The 24,118-nt window shown below is 40.4% G+C and overlaps 2 protein-coding genes across 5 annotated transcripts in view; one reads left to right on the top strand and one right to left on the bottom strand.

Moving 5' to 3' along the window:
- LOC118098144 (seizure 6-like protein) overlaps positions 1-24,118 on the top strand; it is a 65,098-nt gene that overhangs the window by 26,489 nt on the left and 14,491 nt on the right. For all 4 annotated transcript variants that reach the window (XM_035141644.2, XM_035141642.2, XM_035141643.2 and 1 more), the window contains exons 2-7: positions 16,020-16,496; positions 17,950-18,089; positions 20,078-20,273; positions 21,751-21,936; positions 22,060-22,231; positions 23,639-23,805. In XM_035141644.2, the coding sequence (XP_034997535.1) occupies positions 16,020-16,496; positions 17,950-18,089; positions 20,078-20,273; positions 21,751-21,936; positions 22,060-22,231; positions 23,639-23,805 (1,338 nt within the window). The remainder of the gene's footprint in view (positions 1-16,019; positions 16,497-17,949; positions 18,090-20,077; positions 20,274-21,750; positions 21,937-22,059; positions 22,232-23,638; positions 23,806-24,118) is intronic.
- LOC118098145 (MORN repeat-containing protein 3-like) lies at positions 298-2,197 on the bottom strand. The gene is made up of 6 exons (XM_035141645.2): positions 2,110-2,197; positions 1,518-1,687; positions 1,232-1,389; positions 980-1,139; positions 691-875; positions 298-543 (listed from the first exon to the last, which is right to left on the bottom strand). Exons 2-6 carry the CDS (start codon positions 1,660-1,662, stop codon positions 460-462), a joined length of 732 nt encoding a protein of 243 aa, XP_034997536.1. The 5' UTR covers positions 1,663-1,687; positions 2,110-2,197; the 3' UTR covers positions 298-459.

The raw sequence follows: 24,118 nt of genomic DNA, 5'->3' as shown, positions 1-24,118 counted from the left end.
CTACCAGGGTGCTTCAACTTCACACCTTGGTGTTAAACCTGCTCCTGGACACAACTTTCAACATAATTTGTCAAGTGTCCCCCGTTTCAATTCTTTCCTTGTGTGTCTTTGTCACTTAAATGCCTGTCTTGTCTATCATGTAAAACAAAACAAATTATATTTAACATGATACCATTAATGTCACAGTGTCAGATCTGAAAATTATTTTATTTTTAAGTAAGGCCAAGAATAGAGAGAGAGAGAGAGAGAGAGAGAGAGAGAGAGAGAGAGAGAGAGAGAGAGAGAGAGAGACTAGGATAAAGAGGGCTTGGTATCTGCGTAGTTTGATGATATACTGCGAAGCCTGGTTTGCTCCTCCGCAGCGACAAACAATAAGTGATTTGCGTGTAAAGATTTACTCAAAATAGTTGGAGAATACCATTACACCATTTTTTTTTTGTCTTTGTGGCTTATGGGCTGTTAATCCTTCCTTTTTTTAGAGCGCTGAGCAAGGTGGGCTGCCTGGGTTTCCCTTAAAACCAACTCCATATCCACCAGTTCTACCTTGAAAAAGAAGATATGTTCATGTTTTAAGCCACAATATTACACTGGATAAATGTTTTGTAAGTAATGATAGGTATAAAAGAAAAATCGAGGAATTGCATTAAATTATGTGTGGCTGTTATAGTAGGCAGAGTCATAATATCATACCTGTGGAATTGGATGCTTTATTGGGTTTGGTGCATCATCCTTCCGGAAATAGGATAGGGTCCCACATTTTGCCACTCCATCCACCCAAAAGCCTTCATAAATTTGGCCTTTGTCAAGATAGTAGAACTTTCCATTACCGTTCTTCTTGCCATCTTGCCAGAGTCCTTCATAGCTGTTTCCGTTTACTTTGACACACAAGTTGGAAAGTCAAGATCTTTCAAAACTAAATTAAAATCAATTATTTTCTAATTTTCAAAAATAAATTGAAGGAAAATCAAATTGCTCTTACCATGTTGAATGATTCCCTGTCCATGACACTTATCCCTCATCCACTCTCCTTCATAAATATCTCCATTCTCATAGTGTATTTTCCCCCTGCCACTACGATTGTCCTCACTCCAATCACCTTCATAAACTGTTGATTTATTATAGAAGTATGTCCCATATCCCTTAAGTGATAAAAAAATGAGGAAAAACATGTCACAGAGTATAATTACATTAAGTTGTTTTGTGAATATATAGCTGCATATCAGATACATACATGCTTCTTTCCATTTTTCCAATTTCCATCGTACTTTAGCTCATAGTTCTTCGTTTTTGGCACTAACACCGAGTATTTGCCATATCCGTCACGTTTTCCAAATTTCCAATCTCCATTGTAAAATGCTCCAGATTTCTTCCAAATCTGAGTTCCTATTCCTTGAAAGGATAAATAAAAATAAAGGCATAAAACATTGTGATTAAAGCAATTTTAAAGTAATGTAATTAATACTTGTAATGTACCACAACCAAATATCTAATATCTCAACTGTCTGTGAGAATCTTACCATGCTTCTTGTTGTTCTGCCACTCTCCGTTGTATTCATCTCCATTTGTCGCGAAAAATGTATGGCGCAGTCCACATTTCTGTGACTTAACATCCAACAGTTTTGTGTATTGCGGTGTTAACTGAGTTGTTTTAAAAAATGGCATAATGGAATGCAGCGTGATGAAAACCCTACAACATAAAAAAAACATTTTACACCCATGAATGTTTACATTTGAGCCTATTTCTGCCTAAAATGTACAATATTATTACTAAAAGATAATTTTTTCCTAAAATTTAAAAGAAAAACTAACTTTCTAAACACGGTGCATTTGTTTTGAGGCTGTTAATGAGGGTTGCAAAACAAAACTGTCAATTTAACACCATATGACAGTTATTGAAATGTAGAAAACAGCAGAGTCAGGTTTAAAGGCAAATTATCAATCCCTACATTTAAGGGGAATGATACCGTGTCGTTGTGTCAAAGACTTTCTTTAGAGCTGTTATAAATTGATGATTGTCTGTCGTAGAAATTCGTTTTTCTGAAATTGAAAACTGTTCTTTTTCTTTGTTCGGCTTATTGGCAGGTGGCAACCAATGTCAAGGTGCCTTACCGTCATCAACTGTGTTGTTGCACTGTTCCTGGGGGCTCTTAAATACCGGGTTGAGCGTGGAGTAGTTATCCTCCTTCTTTGTTCCAAGTGCCATCAAGTGCAGAAATGAACAGTAGGTGGGGATAGGTAATGAGTCTTCTTATGGAATTTCTTTGGTCCTTTGATCCAACACTGTCATAAAGACCCTACAGTGTATAATGTAACATGTTTTTACATTATTGCTTTTCTTACATTTTATTATTATGTTTGCCTATGCATGCAATGCAAATTTTGTCCCGCTACTCCTCCCGCAGTTTTCGTCCTATATGCACAAAAAAATCAGGAATGGTGTACTATCCCTTTTCTAAGACATTCGCCAAACGGTTCGCTCGAAAATCACTAGAAACAGCAGAAATGGAGGTTGTCATACATGATATTTAGATCAAAACGTAGGACAACTTGTTAGCTTCGCAGAAATGTCACTATGAAATCTATCAGAGCTTAACTTTTGACTGTATCTGTTTTTTTTTACTTTAGTTCTCAGTTGCCTCTCTCAATTGGGTCTAATGTTAATTTTGAGAGGAAATTTCTGGAAGGAGCAAATCAGTCGAACTTTTCAAACTCGCTCCCATGGTCCCATTTCTTAACTTTAACCAATAAATACTTATAGTTTTTGAATAATCGCATATTGTTCGAGGGCTTTGCTAGATTGTAGCTTTCTCTTTTCCAGTGTTTTTAGCAAGGAAAGATTCCTTTGATGTCTTAGATGTTACCATTCCAGCAGCAGCACGTTTTTAGAAGGCAAAGAGGTATTGAGGATGACTACTGAGCACATGGCAGTCTGTAGACAGCCATACAAGCCAGTAGCCAGTCGGACTTATCTTTAGCCTTTGCGTTCGTTTCTATTTGTGTTTGTTGTTTTGATGGCTGTTTGGATTGGCTCCCAAGGGTTTGGATCTGTCTGTCTCTCTCTCTCTCTCAAATTGGCACAGTCTCTCTCTCTCACCAACCTGGATCATGTTATAAACATGCAGCTTTTATAAATGTCTCTCTCGAGCCGGCAGCAAGCACTCTATGAGCCTGATTCTGTCCAGCACCGACTCATGTAAATCGGTATACTCAAAAATGCTTGTCCTCTTATATTGGAGTACCGACCTTCCTCCCTAAACACACCCTCATCCCAATCAGTATACATAAAAATGCTAGTCCTTATACACATCCACAGATTTCAAGATAAGGAAAGGACTTGGAATGATCCATATCAATATCCATAGCATTGTGATAAAAATGGACTAAACTAATATTCGTATTGTTAACAACAATCCTGGTATTTTAGTTCTTTCAGAAACTTGGGTAAAAAGTCAATAAGGGATTGCGAAATTTACTTGAAAGGCTTGCGTAAACAAAACTAGACAGAAAAGGGGGCTGTAACAACTGGTTACTTGATTATTCAACTTTTGTTGAGATTGAACATATTGTGTGTATAAATCTCACCAAACTCGGCACTGGCCTCCACATGACCACTAAGAAAACACATGCCAGGTGTGGTTGTGATTGGAGTAACAGCTCGTGGGATACGTGTACCACATACAGACTGACAGACAGAAGGATGTAAAAGAAGACGTTTCAGGATGACAGAGCACTGGAGCTATTTTTTAAACACCCAGAAAAACCTGATGGTCTCAACAACACTGTAAACCTTGGCACTAAAGCACTGTGTATAAATAGATGTAAATCAATATACAGATTTTTTTTTTGGTCAACTTTCCTAACCCTATTCTAGAGGAAACACTGCACCACCTCCAGGAATACAAATTAAGCAGAGTTACAAAGAAAACAAAAAGATGAGTATTCTTCCTCTATTTTAGCGCAGTGGTTCAGGCTCTCAAACACAAAACAAACACAGAGGAGCACATTTTCGATGTTGTCAGTCTCCCCCTCTCAGTGCCTTTGTGACATTGCATTACAAGACAGACTTGATTGTGTTGAAGTGGCAATGAAAGTGTGCAGCCACTGAGGACTATTCAATTCTGCCTCCATCTCACTCATTTTCTCCTTTTACAACACTAATTCTGCTGTGAGCTCAACCTCTCCTCTGCAGTCAAATCAGCACACGCAGTCACCCTTATTTTCCTCTGCAGTTAGAAGATAATTTGTTAGAAACGTGTACTATTCTCACACACACACACACACACAGTAATTGCTAATAGGGTGATGTGGTGAGCACTGCTTCAGAAACATGTCATGGTTAAGGTTGCGTCAGCGAGGCCTGTTTGTTTGTTTGTTTGTGTATGCACCGAACGAGAGCTGAGCATTGTACCTTAATGGAGGGAAGAAGGCAGGGACATGCTGGCAACTAATATTCATGGACTCAGTCAACCATCTGATAACAAACCACACCAACAATAATGAAACATTGAGTTGATCTCCCATTCACTTCTGCAACCGTTCATTTCCTGCATAGTCAGTGAATTAAAACCAGCAACGTGGTGGTCCCAAATTCTTAGACTGGAACTTTAAAGTGGACAATTTATAAAATGAAAGAATCATCATATACATTTGGCTAAACACTAAATGGATTAAGCAGATTTTTACCTATAAATTGCTTGCATTTTAGAACCATGCCCAATTTGTGTATGGTTGACTGTTCTTTGGTGATTCCTTTTTGTTCTTTTATTATTAAAGCCCCTACAAGGAGACTTTAACTGGTATTGTGGCAGGTGGGATGTTCCAAGAGGAGGGACAAGTATGGATTTCTTGTACCTGTATAAATGTATTTAATACTCAATGGTTATGTTAAATCATGTCTAATATTGTTAGAAGATTTTCTTTACGGACAAATGGGTTCATGTTCATATGTTGAATATTGGGATTTTTTTACAGCTCCCCCTAGTCGCGCTTTGGTAAATGTGCCAAGTAATCATTCTCTTAGTCTGCATTTGGAGCAGAGAGACAGTGGTCTGAGAAGAGGATGAAAACCCATGCCTTCTTTGTTTCATGTTACATCATTACAGTAAAAACAATCCAAAGAGAGCTGCGGTTTCACAGTGTTTTCTTGGTGTGTTTCCTGAACTCGCTACATGTGTCTTTTTTTAACCCCTTCCAAAACAAATGCACATGCTGTCTGGATAGTGATTTTTACTTCAGGTGATAGTGTTTCCACTATCACCTTTGTCCACAGAGGTGCCCAAATCAACGAAAATGAAAAGTTCCTTGTACTACCTTTAAACAAATGTGACACAAATGACTGAACACGCAAGTACAAAGCAAACACAATGTTACGTTTTGTGGAAGGACCTCAAAGTAGAGAGACTGAGGCAATTGTAAAATTGTGGGAAAAAAATGGTATTTTATGAAAGATAGTCAGGTAAACAGCAGGTGGAGTTGGCAGATGGCAGGCTGGCTCTGAGGTGGAGTTTCTAGCTGCAAAGCTCGATGGCAGAGCTCAGGGAGGAACACAGGAAATCTGGAAACGCTGAGGCTGGTACAGCAGCGAGGCACACTGGCGAAATCTGGGTGTGTGGTGCTGATCTGCCAGGCGTTGATTGCGTGTAGCGGTATGGATGAGAGCCGCCCTGGCCTCCCGCTAAACTTGGCAGACACGACGAAGATGCTCCTGCACTGAGGGAACTGCAACTCCTGCCTCCTGCGCAGGAAACATTGAAGGTTGGAAACCCTTTGCAGCCATGAATGGTGACATACCAATGGCGGAGCAGACCAGGGAGTTGTAGGCATATTCTATCCCGCGGGAGATGGGTAGACCAAGAGGGCAGGGTGCAGCATTGACTCCTCCGTTTGCGGTGGATCATTAGAGAAGGGAGGGGCTTCCAATATCCTGGTCCATGAACATGTTCTATCATTGAGAGATTTAATCCATTGCAATCATGGTCAGATCATAATTTATCCTGTTTTGAAATAAATCCTTCTCGCCTATTTTGTCTTCTCCAAGTGAATTCATTCCAATTTGGAATTTGAGTCTCCAATTGTCAGCTAAATCTAAAGAATCCATGAGACTACATATCTTCATTATGGCATGTGGTTGAGTGTTACTTCTTGAGTGTCCTTTGTGATTTCCATTGCTGTTCAATACAGCATTAAATTCCCCCACCATAATAATTTCTCCATCTATATCCTATAGCTTACTAAATATTTTATCAAAAAAGATGGGGTCATCAGCATTTGGTCCATGTAAATTCAGAATGCAAATTTTTTTTTAATTAAATATATCCATATTCCCAATGAGTCTGTATATATAGAGCACAGTTTAAAATCTAGTTGCTTCTTAAAAAGAATCATTACACCTTGAAAAATTTAAATAAATCCAACTCTTTTTTCCATCTCACTGTCTTTCTCAGTTGAGTGAGTTTCGTGGAGACAAATATATATTTTTCCCTTGAGCTATGAAAAAACAATACACTTTTTTTATAATCTGCTAAACCATTACAATTATAACAAGCAATCCCTATTCCTTCATGAAACATTCTAACTCATTAAATATTTATGCTCGAACTTAGCTTTATTAATCTACCCTCCCCTCCAAGGGGGGGAAAAGACAATGCATTACTATGTAAAACAAAACATTAGCATTAACACAAAACACATATTCTACAACCAATGTAGTCCCCTTTGCTGTGTTTGTCCCAATATACAGTAACTAAGGCTCCAGCAGTTAACACAATATTCAATGAAATAACAAGGTGAATCATCAAATCAAAACATCTCATCCTGCTCAGTCTTGGAGACAGCTTTTGCCATGTGGTAGTGTCACCATGGTGACAGTGTGTAAATAGTCTTTCTGACCAATCCTAGCGCATAACAACGGTGACGTCAGAGCCATTTGACTAGTTGTGTTGTTATCAATCATCACCTCTGTAAAGTTCACCGTTCCCATAAAGTTTATCAAGCACCAGGCAAACTTTTAATTTTGTAGAGGCTCAGCACCTCGTCTTTACGTTTGGAGCTGGTAAATGGAAGAACGAGAGGTCTCGGTTTACTTTGTTCTCCGTGTTGTCCAAGCCTGTGCACTCATTCAAATTCGATTTTTTTAATGCCTTCCTCGGATACACCAAGTAGCTACTGCATGAATGCTCTTGCGAGTGTCTCCGAAGTTTCGTAGGTTTACTTCTCATACTTCAGTACTGGAGGTGTAACAAAGTCATACGCCACATTGTTGTTACATTTCCCTGGTTGGCAACATCTTCTTTCAGCAAAGTGCCTTTTTCCCTTTTGATTCTTTTTCAATTCCCGGACAGAGACATCGTTTTTTATATCTATTAAGAATTCCAGCTTTTCTAGTTGATTAGAGATGAGGTAAAGGATCTCCCTGTCTTTGGCAGAAAAGGTGACATTGTCATCCAAGTCACTGCTTAGACTCCGACTGTCTACTTTTTCCATTGTTCCAGCTTCCATCTAGTCTAGACTGTTGTGGCACAGCAGCCTTGAACGTACTGTAGCATGCAGCTTAACACAGCATTTTACAGCTGATTGAATGAATCGCATATATGGAATAAATTTTGGTTGATTGTGTTGTAGTATAAACTGCTAAGTTGCTACATCATTTCTGCCACTGCAGCGAGAATGAGCAGCTGATAAATAGATTCTGACAACTTGTTCCTGTTTGATAGATTATGGCTGGTCAAGTCTACTGTTCATGGTGCAGGTCAGACTGAAGCTCAGGCCACCAGGGAATGTTAATATGCTGTGGCTCCGGCAACAACTAATCATAACTTTCAGAATCAGAATTAATTCAACATTACTTTCTTGATTGACAAATTATTTCCTTGGTCTGTGAAATGTTTGAAAAATGTGAAATAAATTACTATTTTACAGAGCCCAAGATGATGGTCATCTAATGTCTTGCTTTGACTGTCCAACATTTCAAAAGCCACACAATTCACCTTTATGTAAGAAAAAAATCTGCCACTTACACTTGAGAAGCTTTTACCCAAAAACCAAGTAATCAATGATCAAAATAGCTACTGGTTTACTCTATGTCCCGATGCAACTCATTTGATTGAAATATTTTTTGAACGACACCCGGATTGTGGCTGGGTGAACAAATACTACAGTGTGAGCAGAGCCATGCAAAAAAAGTTGATAAATGTAATGTAAGATTAATAAAACTGTAAAACAATATCTGCAGTTTAAACAGCTTAAACTGCACAAGAACACTGAAGCACGGCGGAGGCAGTACACAGCACAGCAGACCTCCTGAAATCTGTCACTCAAGCAGAGGGTCCAAAGAGCCACCACACGCGTTTTTCACTGTATACGAGTGCAAAAGTCAATTACTAATGAATAAACAAAATCTAATGCTCCTTCATGAATGAATATGATATTATTGATTAAGAATGAATCATTTTATGTAAAAACATTGGTTATTGCTACTGTAAAATTTAAATTTTGCAGATGCTTCCATTGTGCAGAATCTGTTCCATGACTGTAGCACCTCATCTGAAGTTAGCACCTCTATTATCAATGCCAGTCTCGACAGAAAAATAAGTACGTCTTGTTTTTAATGTGGCTGTCACCTCAGATTGGACTGTGTGGAGACTCTAAGAATCAATCGAACTGTCTAGGTACTCTACTGATGTCCTGAAATAGGCACAATTATCGTGAGCTACAGCCCACATTCCTGTCTTCTACAAAACCCTTGTCATGAACCTGGACGCCGTCTCTTTCATCTCTGCTTTGTGATTGAGGGGTCATCCAGGTACCGCTGCACCCAGGGGAGTCCCCACGCAACTTACACCACAGGCCTTTGAAACGACACACATCAATGGTTTCCCAAACCAAAAGGCACACATATCTGTGGAGAACCTACGGCCTTGTAACCTTTCTCATGTGCACTTTCATGTTATGTTTGAGGCCACATGTGTAAAAAGCCCGACCTGTTAACATTATAGCAAAGACTAGACCCTGATATCCTATCACCATATGGAGGCTCACATTCAAACTTACTCAAGCAGCTGTGGCTGTAACACTTAAACTCATTCTTGCATCAGTTCAATCAAATAGTGATATACATGTAGGTGGAATAATTGTTAATTTTAATTTTAATATTAATGTAAGTTTGAAAGAAATATTTAAGTTGCACTCTGATGCCTTGGCCGTTGCCATTCACAGACAGTGGATCTCCCCTATGTTTTGCATTTTTTAAATTACAGCTTTACACAGGTTGCATTTGAGTTCCATATTTATGAACCTAAATAAATATATTTTTTAAATTGTCTGCAACAATAAATAGTTTGATTTCAACAATTATTGTAATAAAGTGATTTTTAATATTGTCCTTCCCTGTATTAATTTGTGACTTGTATTTGATTTTTTAATTTAGGCACTCTACAGAGGTTTAAGATAGAGATCTTACAAATGTAAAAGAGAAACCAAACAGTTCCTACAATGAGCAAACACTAGGGAACAGTAGAGCTGTTGGTTTGTGAGGAGAAAATGGGAAAACATATGAGATAGGGGGCAGAGATAGAGGAGAAACAGAGGGAAAGATAAGCTGTCTCTGTGAAGCACTACTCAACCCAAGTTGCTTTTTAAAATGCGCTTGATAAACAAATTTGATTTGATTAAGAGATGCAGTATTTTCTCCATGTAAATGAAAAAGAATGCTGCCAGCTGACCTGCTTACATTAATCAATTAGAATACAAACAAAAATATATAATTACGAAATTGACACTGACAGCTTCCAATTATTGGTTTGTATAGCAGAAAATTAAGTATCAGGTCCCACTTGGACGGCTTAAGGCAAACAAAACACTTCAACCCCAAACAATAACAACACAAACAAAATGATCTCCCAAAAAGTTCATATAATACACTCTCATAATATAATACAGTCCCAAAACAACGTTTAAGTAGGTGTGGTGCAAACAGACTACAAGAATATCCATGCCATCTCACCACCTCCGACCGCCCAGAAGAAGAGTCCTTGTCCCACGGTAATTTCCGACAGTTTTCTGCAAGGTAGATAAAAGTCCATTGCTGTATCTTATTCTATCAGGCCTCTGACAGACAAACAGTGTAAAGAATATATCAGGTGCCAGCAAAAAAAGATTACTCATACTCCCATCACATGCACTGTACGCTAAGGCAGACTTAGGTGACCCTTGTAAATATCTGTCAAAAGCCTCTGTCCACTACCTGTTCAACAGCAAACAGCAGATAGACATGGTCAGAGAGCAGCTGGGGAACATACTGCAGCTTTTAGCAGCTACGGAGACAGATATTTCACCAAAACCAGAGATAGGCATGCACACCATGCTCAACGAATGAGCACGCTGCTTAGTAGCTGCTGAATGTGGACATAAATAAGCAGTTTTGGAAGGGGCTTTCTTTAAGATGAACACAAGTAATGATTTAATATTGATTGCAATAGTCATTTTTAGATATGTGATTTATTTTTTGCATTGGCCCAAACAGATGAGATCCAATTGTGATCTGGCGTGCAGTGTTGAGCAGTTTATCTTTGACCACTCAGGCAGGGAGCTTAGGTTTCTGCCAGTGCTTAGGATCTGTCCTTCCAACCATGGCGACAGTCCCACGTTATTAGGTTTAAAGTGTCTAATCTGCTCAGTGGTTCTTTTCTCATCCCAGTTGTGTCGTATAACCTTTTCTGCCCAACGTTCGGATCTATTCTCTTCCTGCATTACCATTCCTTGTTTCTCCTCGCATGTGTTGTTTTTTTTGCTTTTCAGTTGCTCTTCTATGAGCTTCATGAATACTGCGCTTCCGGCAGTTTAGAGGAAAACAAGCAGTGCCTGATTTTGCTGATCATGACCTCCTTTCTGATTGGGGATACTGATCACTGAAATCAGCTGCAATGGTTTCTCGGGGCAGAATAAAAAATCTGCAAACTCACTCCTCTTGTTAGCAGTTGAAATGAGGTTTCAAGTAAGAATTCATATCCTGACCCACAGAGTAACTGAGTGTGGAAGGTTACCACTGTGATACACTGTTGTTTATTTCCTCATTGCTTCAGCCTCTTCATTAAGTTGTTTTTCTTCTCATTAAATCAAACATTTTTCAACCTGATCTGTGTACCACGTGACAAGTCACCCAGAACACAGTCTTTTCAAAAAGGATAAATGCCCCATCAAACTGTCGCTGTCATAGTGGTGTTTGCCCCCGTCAAACAGACTTCGAACTGCTACAAGTCTGTCAGCACTCATCAACACGTCTCATCAGAACTAAATGGTGCACATTAATCTCAAAAACTAGGATGTGGGAATTTGGTCATAAACACAATCTGAGCTTTAATGGGCTTCACAACATCTGGGCTTTGGTTATTTACTTAGACGACTGAACCAAATTACTCAGGTATAGCAGCACAGCCATCGAAGCTGTCAGCGCGTTGCTCTGATACATAGGAAATTCAAACATTCTCTATAACCAAGCTTGTTGACAACTCCTTTAAAATGTACTGGTGCCCTTAGTGGGATAAGCTCATTGTGATTCTGCTTATCAGTTCTCAGCTGATCTATTTGTATCCATGTGTCTCTCTCATTACACATCATAACTTCAATAGTTCAAAGTCAGATGATGACCCACTAGTATAAATCAGGTAATTGGGATGCGTGCATCAACAAAACAGAGGCAGGGTAATTGCAAATTCCACACACGCTGGAGACCAATTAAGGACAAAGGATTGTCAGCCAACAATTCCTCAGACACTTCTTTGAAAATGTTAAAAGTCTAAAGCTGACACAACCACAAATGTGCTGCTCAGGCAACAAACTGTTTCAATTAGTCTCAAAGGCTCATTTCACCCAAAGGCATATACAACTACAGGAAGTAGGAGATTCTTCAGATTCTTGATCTCCCCCATTTGAGATGTTTTTTTATGATATATCAATTTTAACATAGGAACTAAGAAGGGGTTAACACACAAAACACACATAAAGGGTTGAAAAATATGTGATGGGTTATCGCACATAAATGTAAAATGAACATGAGATAAAAACGCAATAATTGCACATCAATAGGATAATGAAACAATAATACAAAGTATTAAGCAACTGGCTTGCTGCTCCCTCACTGCGAGGGACAGCTAGCCACTCAACAAAATCATGTTTGCTCCTAAATGGTGGAACGAGCTCCCCATTGATATCAGGACAGCAGAAAGTCTACACATCTTCCCCCGCAAACTAAAAAAACATCTCTTCCGACTACACCTACACCCAAAAAAGAAAATGTTCAGTTTGGTTGCACTTATATTACACTTAGCAAGTAGCACTTTGTAGTTTGGCTTCTTTGAATCAAATTGTACTTACTTGATTCTTGTTGTTCTGGGTTTGTACCCTCATGGTTGAATGCACTTATTGAAAGTCGCTTTGGATAAAAGCGTCAGCTAAATGAAATGTAATGTAATTTAAAAAGTAAAATACAATGCAAAACTTCCGTCAAAGCCATTCTGTCACTGCAGAGCATTCAATGCTTTCTCCAATCATTATCAGACCGGCTGAAGAGGCAGACGAGGTCCTTGAACCGGTACGTGTGCTCTGATTAATTTGATGCTCACAAATTGCTACTTCAAGCTTGTCATTATAGTCATGACAGCCGTCATTTTTCAATCAACTGAATTACAGATGTGGACACTGAACAGATACAGTGATAGCAAACAGCGAGCCGAGGTCCTTCCCTCTTTAGAAGCTGCGGTCATCAATATTTCTTTATATCAGCAATAGATCAAATGTGATCAGTCCTTACAGTCACTGAGATGATGTATAAATGTGGTTTGGAGCTGTGCCTAAAGTTACAGTTTCGGCTGATATAGGCTTCCCCAAATGATCTCACTGTGGAAGAATTATATGGAGAAGCTCCCCAGTGAACAGAAAAGCACTGACGGTCAAGTCCTATTCAATCATGTCAGAAGAGTTAAATGATTATTGAAGGTACCAGAGGAGCTGTCAGTATTTGCTCTGCCAACAAGTTGTTGTGACATTAACATGACATGATCTATTAACAACATAGTTCACGCCTTTATCTCTGCACTGCGCACAAATCACTGTGACAGTTTTCCTTTTTCACCTCTTTCACTTGTAGCTCTGAGATGTGACTTGTAAGTATCGATCTTGAATTTGTTACCTCTGTTGCAGCAAAACACACGTTACACCAACCTTGTTTGGTTCGGACCTTTGGATTTTTCAGTTTAGTCAGAATCAAAATAACAGATCTGAAAGGTGCCTCGGACCAAGATCCAGGATGACGGACCAAAATTCAGTCCGACCAAAAGAGGTGGTTTGGTTCCGGATTAAACTAAACCAAAGTCTGGTTAGTTTGCAGTGTTAAAACACTTTTTGAATAATTCCGACTTTCTGACCAATTGCAGGAAGTTGATTAAGCATTAAACAATAGTAGAAGAAAAAGCAGCTTACAGGATTGCTTGCAGTCTTCACCTCACCACAAGGATGTACATTTGGCATATTCAAATAGTGTCAAGTTCTGCACCTGAAGTTGTTGATGCTGGTAGTAATACCATGATAATATATCATAGTGTAGGTGCTCAGTTTGAAAAGGCATAGAGGTAATGATGTCTGATCTACCTTTAGCCTCAGTGTGCCCTCAGGTTCTGGTTTGAATTAGTTGTTGTGATTACAAAGCTGGACCACATGATGATGCTAAGGTACAGAACTGAACATATGTCCCTAACATCTCCTGGTGGTCGCTAACATCCGTCAACATCAACTGGTGGTTTCATCTTAAATAGTGTGGTAGACCTTCAAACATACAAGGGATATTCTCCAACATGTCATCAAGTGACATCATGACACCCATCTGGAAACCCACAGCTGGAACATTCATTCCAAATGTCATCGCAGGTATCTGCACTCTACAAAGGGATTGAATCCCCTAGTCCTAAAACAGAACAGTGGCAACGGAATTAATTAAATGACTCGGGTCATTCATTTTCTCCAGACTACTACATTACATTACATTTCATTTAGCTGACGCTTTTATCCAAAGCGACTTAAAATAAGTGCATTCAACCATGAGGGTACAAACCCAGAACAACAAGATACAAGAAAGTACAATATCTTCAAGAAAGCCAAACTACAGAGTGCTATAAGTAAGTGTCATTTAAGTGCTACTAAATTGTTAGTTTAAACTTTTATTCAAGGTATAGTCGGAAGAGGTGTGTTTTTAGTTTGCGGCGGAAGATGTGTAAACCTTCTGATGTCCGGATGTCATTGGGGAGCTCGTTCCACCATTTAGGAGCCAGGACAGCCAACAGTTGATTTTGTTGATTGGTTAGCTCGTAGTGAGGGAGCAACAAGCCGATTGGCTGATGCAGAGTGGAGTGAACGGGCTGGGGTGTAAGGTTTGACCATGTCCTGGATGTAGACTGGACCCGATCTGTTCGCAGCACGGTACGCAAGTACTAATGTTTTGAAACGGATGTGGGCAGCCACCTGTAACCAGTGAAGGGAGCGGAGGAGCGGAGTAGTGTGAGTGGACTTAGGTAGGTTAAAGACCAGTCGAGCTGCTGCATTCTGGATGAGCTGCAGAGGTCGGATGGCACTAACAGGTAGACCTGCCAGGAGGGAGTTACAATAGTCTAGGCGTGAGATGACCAGAGCCTGGACCAGAACCTGCGCCACCTTCTGAGTGAGGAGGGGACGTATTCTCCTGATGTTGTGCAGCATGAATCTACAAAAGACCATTGACACTGTCTACAAACCAACCAATGTCATGAATAGGTTGACGCAGCCCATGTAGGAGATGACAACAGGTCGTACGTATGTTACACAAAAGTCTTAAGTCTGCTCCCAAAATTGCAATGTGAAACTAATACCAACCAGATCAAATGTAAACAATCAAACAAAGATATGAAACCTGTCCCATGTGTAAAAATGCCCTTATAGTGCTGACTTCTGAAAGACTCACTGTAATCAGACACAAAATACTCACTAGCATGAAGGCGACAAACAGCATATAATGTAACACTCACTGTCGAAGGCCATATTACACTTGTTGTGAAACCATAATTAAATGTCAACACCTTGAAAATCAAAAGTAGACCGAGCAGAACTACATCAAGAATAGGTGTGTTTGTATGCATGTGTGTGTTTGTGTGTGTAGCGACATCTGCTGCATGAGAACCTGCAAGCTGTGAGACGCTGAAATGAGTTTCTCGACGATGGCGGTTTGGCACATTGAGCGTAATGCAAGTACATATCCATAAATATAAGGCGGCTACTTATTTTCTGTCTGAAGATGGAAAAGCACCAAAACAAGAAGAAAGCACTTGTGCTGTTGACATCGCTGAGAGGACATTTTCCCCTGACTTATTTCCTTCTTGATAAAAACGACAGCTGCAGTACAGCTCTGGCCTGCATTTCTTGCTCGAGGAGCGTGTAGCTGACACTCAAATGTAGATTAATGTGAGACTGTATCATGAGCACATTTTCAGCTGGGGTGTATATACTGTATGGGTGCTCGTTGTTGGACTGCAAAGTATGTGGGTAAGTTGACAGGAGGTGTATTGTGTGTGCGTTTCTGTGTGTGTGTGTGTGTGTGTGTGTGTGTGTGTGTGTGTGTGTGTGTGTGTGTGTGTGTGTGTGTGTAGGAGTTTGTGTGTATGTAAATGCTGTCTGTGCTGTTCTTGAACTAAGCTGCTGCAGATGGCATTTTAGCATGCACGGCAGAGTGGTTTGCCTGTCTGTGCATTTCTTTTTTTTAGTCCCCCCCCCCACCTTCATGTCATGTTGAACTGCTGTGTCTCTCCACTACACTTATTTTGTGTACATATTTGTGCATGCTTTGGCTGTTCTGCTAGATAACCTCACTCCCAATAAGACTAGCAGGACAGTAACAGAACCACCCACAGACGTCCTCCCAGGGGATTTTCAAAGATTTTTCTTTTTAATTCACTCGTCTGGCCAGTTGAAGTCATTCATCCTTTGTTTTCTACTCTTTTCAGATAAAGAAGTTCCCACAGCTGTCCCCTTCACCCCATCCCCTGTGGTGACACCAAGGAGCACAAAGGAAAGCAGCCCCAAAGCCAAAAGCTCCAGTGCCGTGGCCGGAGGTTTTCTGCATTCAGTACTTGCCCAAAACGGACGACTTGTCTCCCAGAAAGGGGAGATCCTCCCCTCTGCCCTGCCAAAGAACCTGCTCCCCCTTCTGGGCAGAGGACTCAGCATCAGCTCCCTCCCTGGAAGTCACTCCCTGGAGCATCAGAGCGGGGGATTACTAAGGAGGGTAAAACCCCCACCATCAGCTGCAGTGTCAGGCCAAGGCAGCGATCCAACCCGGCCTGCTCCTACAGACACACACTCCCCTCTGCCTCACACACAGACACACACTCCTGATGAAGAAGCTGAGATCACCACTGTGGCCACGACGGTGGGCGAGGACACTGAGGATGTGGACACTGATACAGGGACACTTTCATCAGGTATGAGTGAATCATCTAGTCTGAAGTCAAAACCCTGTTCTTTATTCATTCAGTGGACCACACTACACAGTGCTGGAACGTTCAGTTTAAAATTAATATTTCCATTTTGTTCTACTTTACACTTTTTCCACTATCTCTCAGGAGGAAAAGACCATTTTTAGCCACATGAAGTCAGTCTCTTTAACACAGATTGAGCAACTGTTTCAGAGATCGCCATTATAAATGTAAATTAAAACGACATTCACTGTCCCCAGATGATGAACTGTAATGACTTTTAATCTAGCATCACCATTTAGTTGACATTTGTGGTTTTGAAACCGAGACCAAAACCACGTTACAAGCCTCAAGTCCTAAAGACAGAATCCGCACCTGGTGCTTTTGCTTCATGTGCAGCCTATTGAGCTTCCCAAATTATCAAGCTGCATATTTTGTTAATATAAGTTTTAATGTTACACATCATGCCTTATGCCATTGTCCTCCAGCTGTATCAGTCACATGACTAGTTTACTCAGCTCAATATGGATAAATAGCCTTGATTGATCAGCCTCAAAAGGTTACATAGTAAATTAAGTCTGAGTACTTTATGAGGTAAAGTAAATAATTATATATCATATTAAACTCAGTATGAATTTAGATTAAAATGCATCACAAGGTAATGGTGTGTATTTATACAGCACTTTTCTTGATGACCACTCAAAGTGCTTTACAGTACAGTTTTGCCATTCACCCATTCACACATATTCCATTTATGTGCAGCACTTTCTCTATCACTCATCACTCACACACTGCTGGTTCAGCCATCAGCAGCTCAATGTCTTGCCCAAGGACACTTCAGCACATGGAATGGGGGAGACTGAGATTGAACCACCCACTTTCTGGTCAGTGGACGACCTGCTCCACCTCCTGAACCACAGCCGCCCCATGTCTTTGTGTGAAGCCTCAGCGAGAATAATCCAGTATTACAATGAAATGGAAAACTACTCCTTTTCAAGAATTTGCTAACCCTAACCCTATCATTTCACTTGTAGTTCGTTACTTTGTACACTAAAGTACAATATTTACACACTGAGATCTACTGGAGTATGAGGTATTATAAAATGGAAATACATTTTGAATTTAGGACATTTACTGGGATTGGAGGATTTTTTCCATTGCATTACTACTTCTTTTACTTACCAATCTGAATACTTCCCCCTTTACTGATCTTACAAAAATAGAAAATGGAGGATGTGATTATTTATTTCATGTCACTGTTAACAGTCCTCGCTGTGCCTTGTGTCTGCTGTGCCGTGGCTCTGATCCCTTTAATTTATGTCATTAAAAATACACAGCAGGGATTTCCAGTGAGTTTCGGAGCAGACTCACATTAAAGGGATTACAAGGCAACATACGGTCCCCAAAAAAAAAAGGAAAAAAGGCCAGTGCTAAATCAACTCTTCTGCTCTCTCCTCAGCTGTGCAGAGCTGCGCGGTGAATTTGTCAGACCCGGAGGGATACATAGACTCCTTGGATGACCCCCCTCTGCCTGATGGTACCTTCTTACACTGCACCTACACTGTGACCGTGTACACCGGCTATGGAGTGGAGCTGCAGGTATGCACATCAGCAGCAACAGCAACTAGTAACTGTCAGCAGAGTCACTGCTCATCATGCTGGACATCCCTCTGTAGTTATAGAGCTGGGTTTATGTGACCATGAGGGTGCCTCTGATCTGATCCCAGTGGGAACTCTGCATCCTAGTGACTGCCGCTGGTACTGCCCCCTCTGTCTCTCTCTCTCTCTCTTGAGAAGCCCCCTTTTCAACACAGATCCTGTATATTGCCGTTAAGATGACAGCCTCATTTGTACGCCTTTGTCGCTGAACTAAACGAAGCAGAAATATCACCGGCACAGTTTGTGATTTTAGACAGCACGACCTGAGTTCCATGTTTATACTTTTATACGGAGTGGCAGGATGGAATACAGGTGCAACATTCCCACCTTGAACAGGCTGTGTAAAGGGGTCTTTTCTCTTTCTCTCTCTCCCTCTCTCTCTCCCTCTCTCTCCCTCTCTGTTTTCTTTTCATGGCTTTAATCCGACACAGCAGGGGTCAGCAGTTAGATTCATCCATCTCAACATTCTTTTAAGAACTGTTCCCGGTGGGTCAGCACTGTTTAAGAGTTTTGATATTTTTCTTTGGTTAGAAAATTTTCGTTGTGATTTTATTTATTTTAAGACAACAGCTTATGTTAATTGTCGTTCTGCAAAAAAATTACTCTTACGTGGATAATGTTTATTTGTCTTTCTAGACTTTTGCGGCCCCTCCTTACCTTAACCATTACAACTGTTTTGTCCTCAAACATGCTGATAAATTCATGTGTTTTTTACACATTTGAAAAAGAAAACCTACACTAAAAATAAAAATAAATGTGGAATGTGTAAAAGTTTGGGCTCCCTACTAAGTCAGTAATTAAAATTCTTCCTTTTGCATACAGCTATAAATGCCTAATCCCAGTCCTAATTTGAACCTAGTTTTAAGCTTAACTTTGCATCTAAATCTTCAAACAGTCCTTTGAAGTAATAAGAAGCAGCTGAAATGTCCAGGCACTGAGACTCAAGTTGGTCCTCACAACAATAGATGTTCAAACACACTCACGTTATTCAATTTTAATTCGCTGAGATTTCTGATGTCACCTCAGTCACTGATAAAATGGATTCTGTTTCCCTCCAGCGTGTGACAACCATCAACACATTTTGGGAACTGGAGCTGGATTTGAGTGGGTTATTTTTCCTGCATCCAGGAATTTGCGACGTCATGATGCAAATTTAAACCAAAAGCCAGTGACTGTACTGAATCTTTGCAACAATCACTGACTCACGAGCACGGCCTTTGAATTTGAGCAGCAGGAGTAAGGCGGAGAATAATCTGCAGATGAGTGTGACCACACTGAAGCTTCTTGATAACAGCGTACCTTTAATTAAATAAGTAAGTACCCTTATAATAAAACTTGTGTGCCCTTGTGTGCACAGTGCAAAACAATTTAAACACAACACTGTAGGGTTGTCACCTCATACAGTTCCATAAAGTAATATTCACCTGGAGTCTAGCCTTTCTGGCCCTTCTGTAATATTTACTCTACTTTTATATTCGACTTGGTATTTACCACACTCTTTTTTTCACCAATTCAACAGTCAGGTCCAGCTGGGATAATAACACACTGATGACAGCGATGTGAGTGCATCAAAAGGCTCAAAAGACTCAAATTCTATGTAGAAATGAGGGGAAGTGCAGGGTTAGGTCATGATTTTCTATATTTCTGGGTAATTTTAAAAGATATTAACTATAGATGCTTTGATGTTTACAAGCATCCCTTATATAGTAGTACAACTTGTGTACCATTTAGTCTAATTTACTCTTAATATCTGAGAATGATCCTCAAAACAACAAAGCCTCACACTGAGACCTCTCCATAACAGACTTTGCTTGTGGGCATTTGTTGCCATGTAGTAAATGCTCGTCAATGTATCGTCAATTGAATAATAACTTAGGAGCATTTGAAAGCATAAAAATATTAAGGGTGTATCTTCACTGTGTGTTCAGGTGAAGAGTGTGAATCTGTCGGAGGGTGAGCAGCTCTCTATCAGGGGTGTAGATGAACGAGGGTCCCTGCTGGTCCTGGCCAATCAGACGCTGCTGGTCGAAGGTCAGGTGATCCGCAGTCCCACCAACACTCTGTCCGTCTACTACCGCTCTGGGCCGGAGGGAAGCATGGGCATCTTCCAGCTGCACTATCAGAGTGAGTCCATGCACCACATGTGTACAGACACACACACACTCACACACACACATGAGTTTACACAAACCTAAGTCTATCACATTATATACGCTATACAGATTCAATAAGTGTAAATTCATCATTAGGAACTCAGGCAATGTTTGTACTTTGTATACAAGCTAATGGAATGATCAAACATCTTCTCATCTCATAACTTAGCACAGTGATTGAATCTGTCACGTGAATTAGCTGATTAGCGCTCTGATTAATTGGCTCCCATCTCATTAGGGGCCTGCAAATGGGGGAATTTGTGTGTGTGTGTGTGTGTGTGTGGGGGGTGTTTGGCCCTACAAGCCCACAGAGGATATCATATGGAAAGGAGGAAGCATCATAGTGTTAAGAACCACCTGTGCTGTTAATCACAGCCATTTAATCCTTTTACATCACGAGCAGGTAGCAGAACAGAAGAGAGTCGTGTTGACTGAGATTAGAATATGTTCACAGTGGAAAATGAGGGTGAGATAGAAAGGCATAAAAATAAAACAGCATTAAGAGACTAAAGACAACACACACAGAAAAGCTTATTATTATGATAATTTAATTAGAATATATATACATCGTGTAATTGCTTATTTTCGAAACCATTTAACGTTAATTGACCAAGAATAATTACCTCACACTATTCCTCTGTACTGTATATTTATAAGCTCTTTTGGCCACTTCTGTCCTAATACATGCATGCGGGAACAGAATTAAATGAGGACTCAGGGCTGACATTTATTTTTGATCTTTAGCTGTTGTGAAGTAAATTGTAAAATAGCAGCTTCAGACTAAAAACAAGAAGTCACACAAACAATTTGCATATAATATAATGGGAGAAGTGAACATTGACTTACATGCAAAGCAGCAATAAACATAAAGTTCGACTGAGTCTTGTGGTAATGTTGTTAGTTTGTGTATTTTGTGTACAAGCCCTGTGCGAATGACTTAGTTTCAGACTCTGGAGAGTTGACATGTGGCCTACTTTGTTTGAACAATACAGAGGCCTTAAAATAGAGCGTGACCCTTTACTTTAACAATGGCTCTGGGTCCAGAAGGGAATTACCCATTCATATTTTCCATTGACGTTTCAGATGTCCTTATGAAAGAGTTTTAGTTCTGGAACCAGGTCGACCAGCTTAGAGATGAATCGTGACCATAAAACATTTGATTCAGAGCAAAAATATAAATATTGGAAAATGGAAAAAAAAGATAAACGTACAAGACTATTCATAATTATTATAAGAGTGAAGAAACCACACATCGGGAACTCACAAGCTGGCCCTCACTAACACTACTCTACAGTACGTGACCTGACTTGTACTCATTTGGATGCTAACAATAATATGGCTAAGAATCAATAATTTACTGTATACTACTTTGGTTTGTTCTGCAAACTGTAACTGCAATAAAAGTAGAAAGCATGTAGCATCTGTCAACCCCCTCTCTCTGTTTAAAGTCTTCAGGCTGGGCTGTTCCCTGCCAAAGAGGCCTCATTTTGGGGAGGTGTCTGTGCTGGACTTGCTCCCTGGAGGCAATGCCCGTTTTCACTGCCATATGGGGTACCACCTGCAGGGGGAGGCGCTGCTCACCTGCCTCAATGCCTCCCTGCCCGTGTGGAGCGGCAAGGAACCCAGCTGCAGAGGTGAGTAGGTGCAGAGCTGCAGACGCTGGTTTCAAAGTGGAGCAAGATTTGAAAAGTTTCATATGCAGCAAAAAGTTTTGGCCTCTATGTTAAAGTGAAGTAAAAGTGCCTCCTCTTCTGCAGCTCTTTGTGGAGGGACAGTGAAGAACGCCACAGTGGGGAGGGTATTGTCCCCTTCTCCCCACCATGGGCCAAACGCCACCCAGGACTGTTCCTGCTCCTGGTCCCTGGAGGCACCTAAGGGCCAGAGGCTGCACCTGCACCTCGAGAGACTGGCCTTGGGATCCACTGACAGGTCAGGACATCTATGAATGTGTTTTATGGGACAATGTCTCCAGCCTGCAGTGACCAACCTGGTCCACGAATCTGAAGGTTTTCACACTGGTTCTCTTTACTTGAATAGGCACTAATTTTTGTTTTCAGAAAACATGTGACAATAGGACAAATAGAACGAAACATGGAACAAACAGTTGTTGGAGGGTTCTCAATCATATAGTCTTGTATGTTGTGATTTGGCACCGTACAGCTTAAACTTTTATTTTAGCAATTTAGAATGTCTTTCCTTTAAACGCTGCTATAGTTTTATTGTAACAAATGATTTACACATATGTCTGATGACACAGTTTTTTTGTTTGTAAGTGTGTGTCTGTGTGTCAAAGAGAGAGGAAGAGAGCAAGCGGGACCGGCTGATGAATGTGCACTGCTCTGAAGAATGATCTAACTAGTATCTAAGAAAAGTATGGATCATTATGTGGTGATCCGTGTTGATATTGTGGCGTCATTTCAATCAAACCAACGTTTAAACTGGAGTAGGTCAGCGACGTCAGCTGAGTCTGTGAGTGAGAGAGAAAGAGAGAGAGTGAGAGTGAGAGTGAGAGTGAGAGAAAAGTGAGCAATGGAGTCAGTGTGTGTGATGTGTTTGTGTTTGTGTGCGCATCATTACCTTTCCCTCAGGTTCAGGGAATAAAGAAGCTATGCTATTCTTCTACAGTAATCAACCGCTTATAGACATCAATTTGGCCTGGATGGAATGTGATTACTAGCAATTTCCACTGTACTAGAATTTTGTTGGGAGGCGGCGTGAAATTTGATAATTCTCTATGCAGGAAAAACCCTGGACAAGCCCGTCAATGATCTGAATATCTTTAGTTTATTATCTAGGGCAGCAGGGCTCCATCTGATTGGCCACATATATTCACATGCAGAGCTTGGTTATCGCAGTTCAAGCAGCCTTTTGCGATACGTATATCGTGCATGTTGATATCACGATGACGATAAATATCAGATATATTGTGCAGCCCTACTTTATAGTAAAACATGAGGAGCTACACTGAGGGTCGTCCTTCCTGCTGGATCTGTAACAGTTATATCTTCTTTACTAGATCTTTCACTGGTTTCCTAATTAATGTGTGCAAAGTTCTCATTTTACATCTCCAGAGGATTTTTGTTTTCCTTACCTTTATTGAAAGGATTGACTAAATATGTCTTGAAGATGTTAATTCAAACTTTTATTCACAAACACATTTGCGAAAATGAAAACAAAAACATGAGTTTAACTCAAGACGTCCTCATACTGAGAAGAAAAAGCGATAACAAAGCAAAGCTTTTTCGTCTCTAACATCGGTAATATCAACAGACCATGGAAACCTAAACCTAAACACTTTCACATGCACTGATGCGCACCATCTTTCCATCCCTGCAGGCTGGTGTTGTGGAGCGGGCTGGACGCCGGCTCTGTGGTGCTGTTCGATTCCGGGCGCGGTGGACAGATACCCTTTGAAGGAGTGATCAGTGAGGGTCCAGCTGTGAGGATCCAGTTCATCACTGATCAGCCTAACCACAACACAGGATTCAACATCCGCTATGAAGGTATGGAAGCTAATGTTGACACAACAATAATCAGTGTATTTCTGCCGCACAGTTTATACATGAACTGATCCATATCCATATCCTGTATGATTATTTAAACACGATTATTTCTGAGATGACTGCAAGGCTGCTTATATTGTTGTTCTAGAGGATTCACAGTCTGAGCTAATGCCTCCTGGCAGTGTTAGATTGTGGACACGTCTATCCTCACCAATAAAGAGAAAAGTAAAAGCTCACCAAGGAAACGTCTTTGGAATTGGAATGACAGATATTATCTATTCATTTTAGTTTGTTGAGGTATCACGAAGGGAAT

Source organism: Hippoglossus stenolepis, chromosome 18 (assembly GCF_022539355.2).
Source record: "Hippoglossus stenolepis isolate QCI-W04-F060 chromosome 18, HSTE1.2, whole genome shotgun sequence".
Classification (NCBI taxonomy): domain Eukaryota; kingdom Metazoa; phylum Chordata; class Actinopteri; order Pleuronectiformes; family Pleuronectidae; genus Hippoglossus; species Hippoglossus stenolepis.
Note: the sequence above shows the minus strand (reverse complement) of the source record. Positions and strands in the feature narration are given on the sequence as shown.

Excerpts from the sequence above, each read along its gene's own strand:
- LOC118098145 (XM_035141645.2), bottom strand. The coding sequence starts at position 1,662 with ATGCCATTTTTTAAAACAACTCAGTTAACACCGCAATACACAAAACTG. Across the intron at positions 1,140-1,231 it reads GGAAAAATGGAAAGAAGCAT|GGATATGGGACATACTTCTA; the intron begins GTATGTATCTGA and ends TTATCACTTAAG. Across the intron at positions 544-690 it reads TAAAGCATCCAATTCCACAG|GTAGAACTGGTGGATATGGA; the intron begins GTATGATATTAT and ends TTCTTTTTCAAG.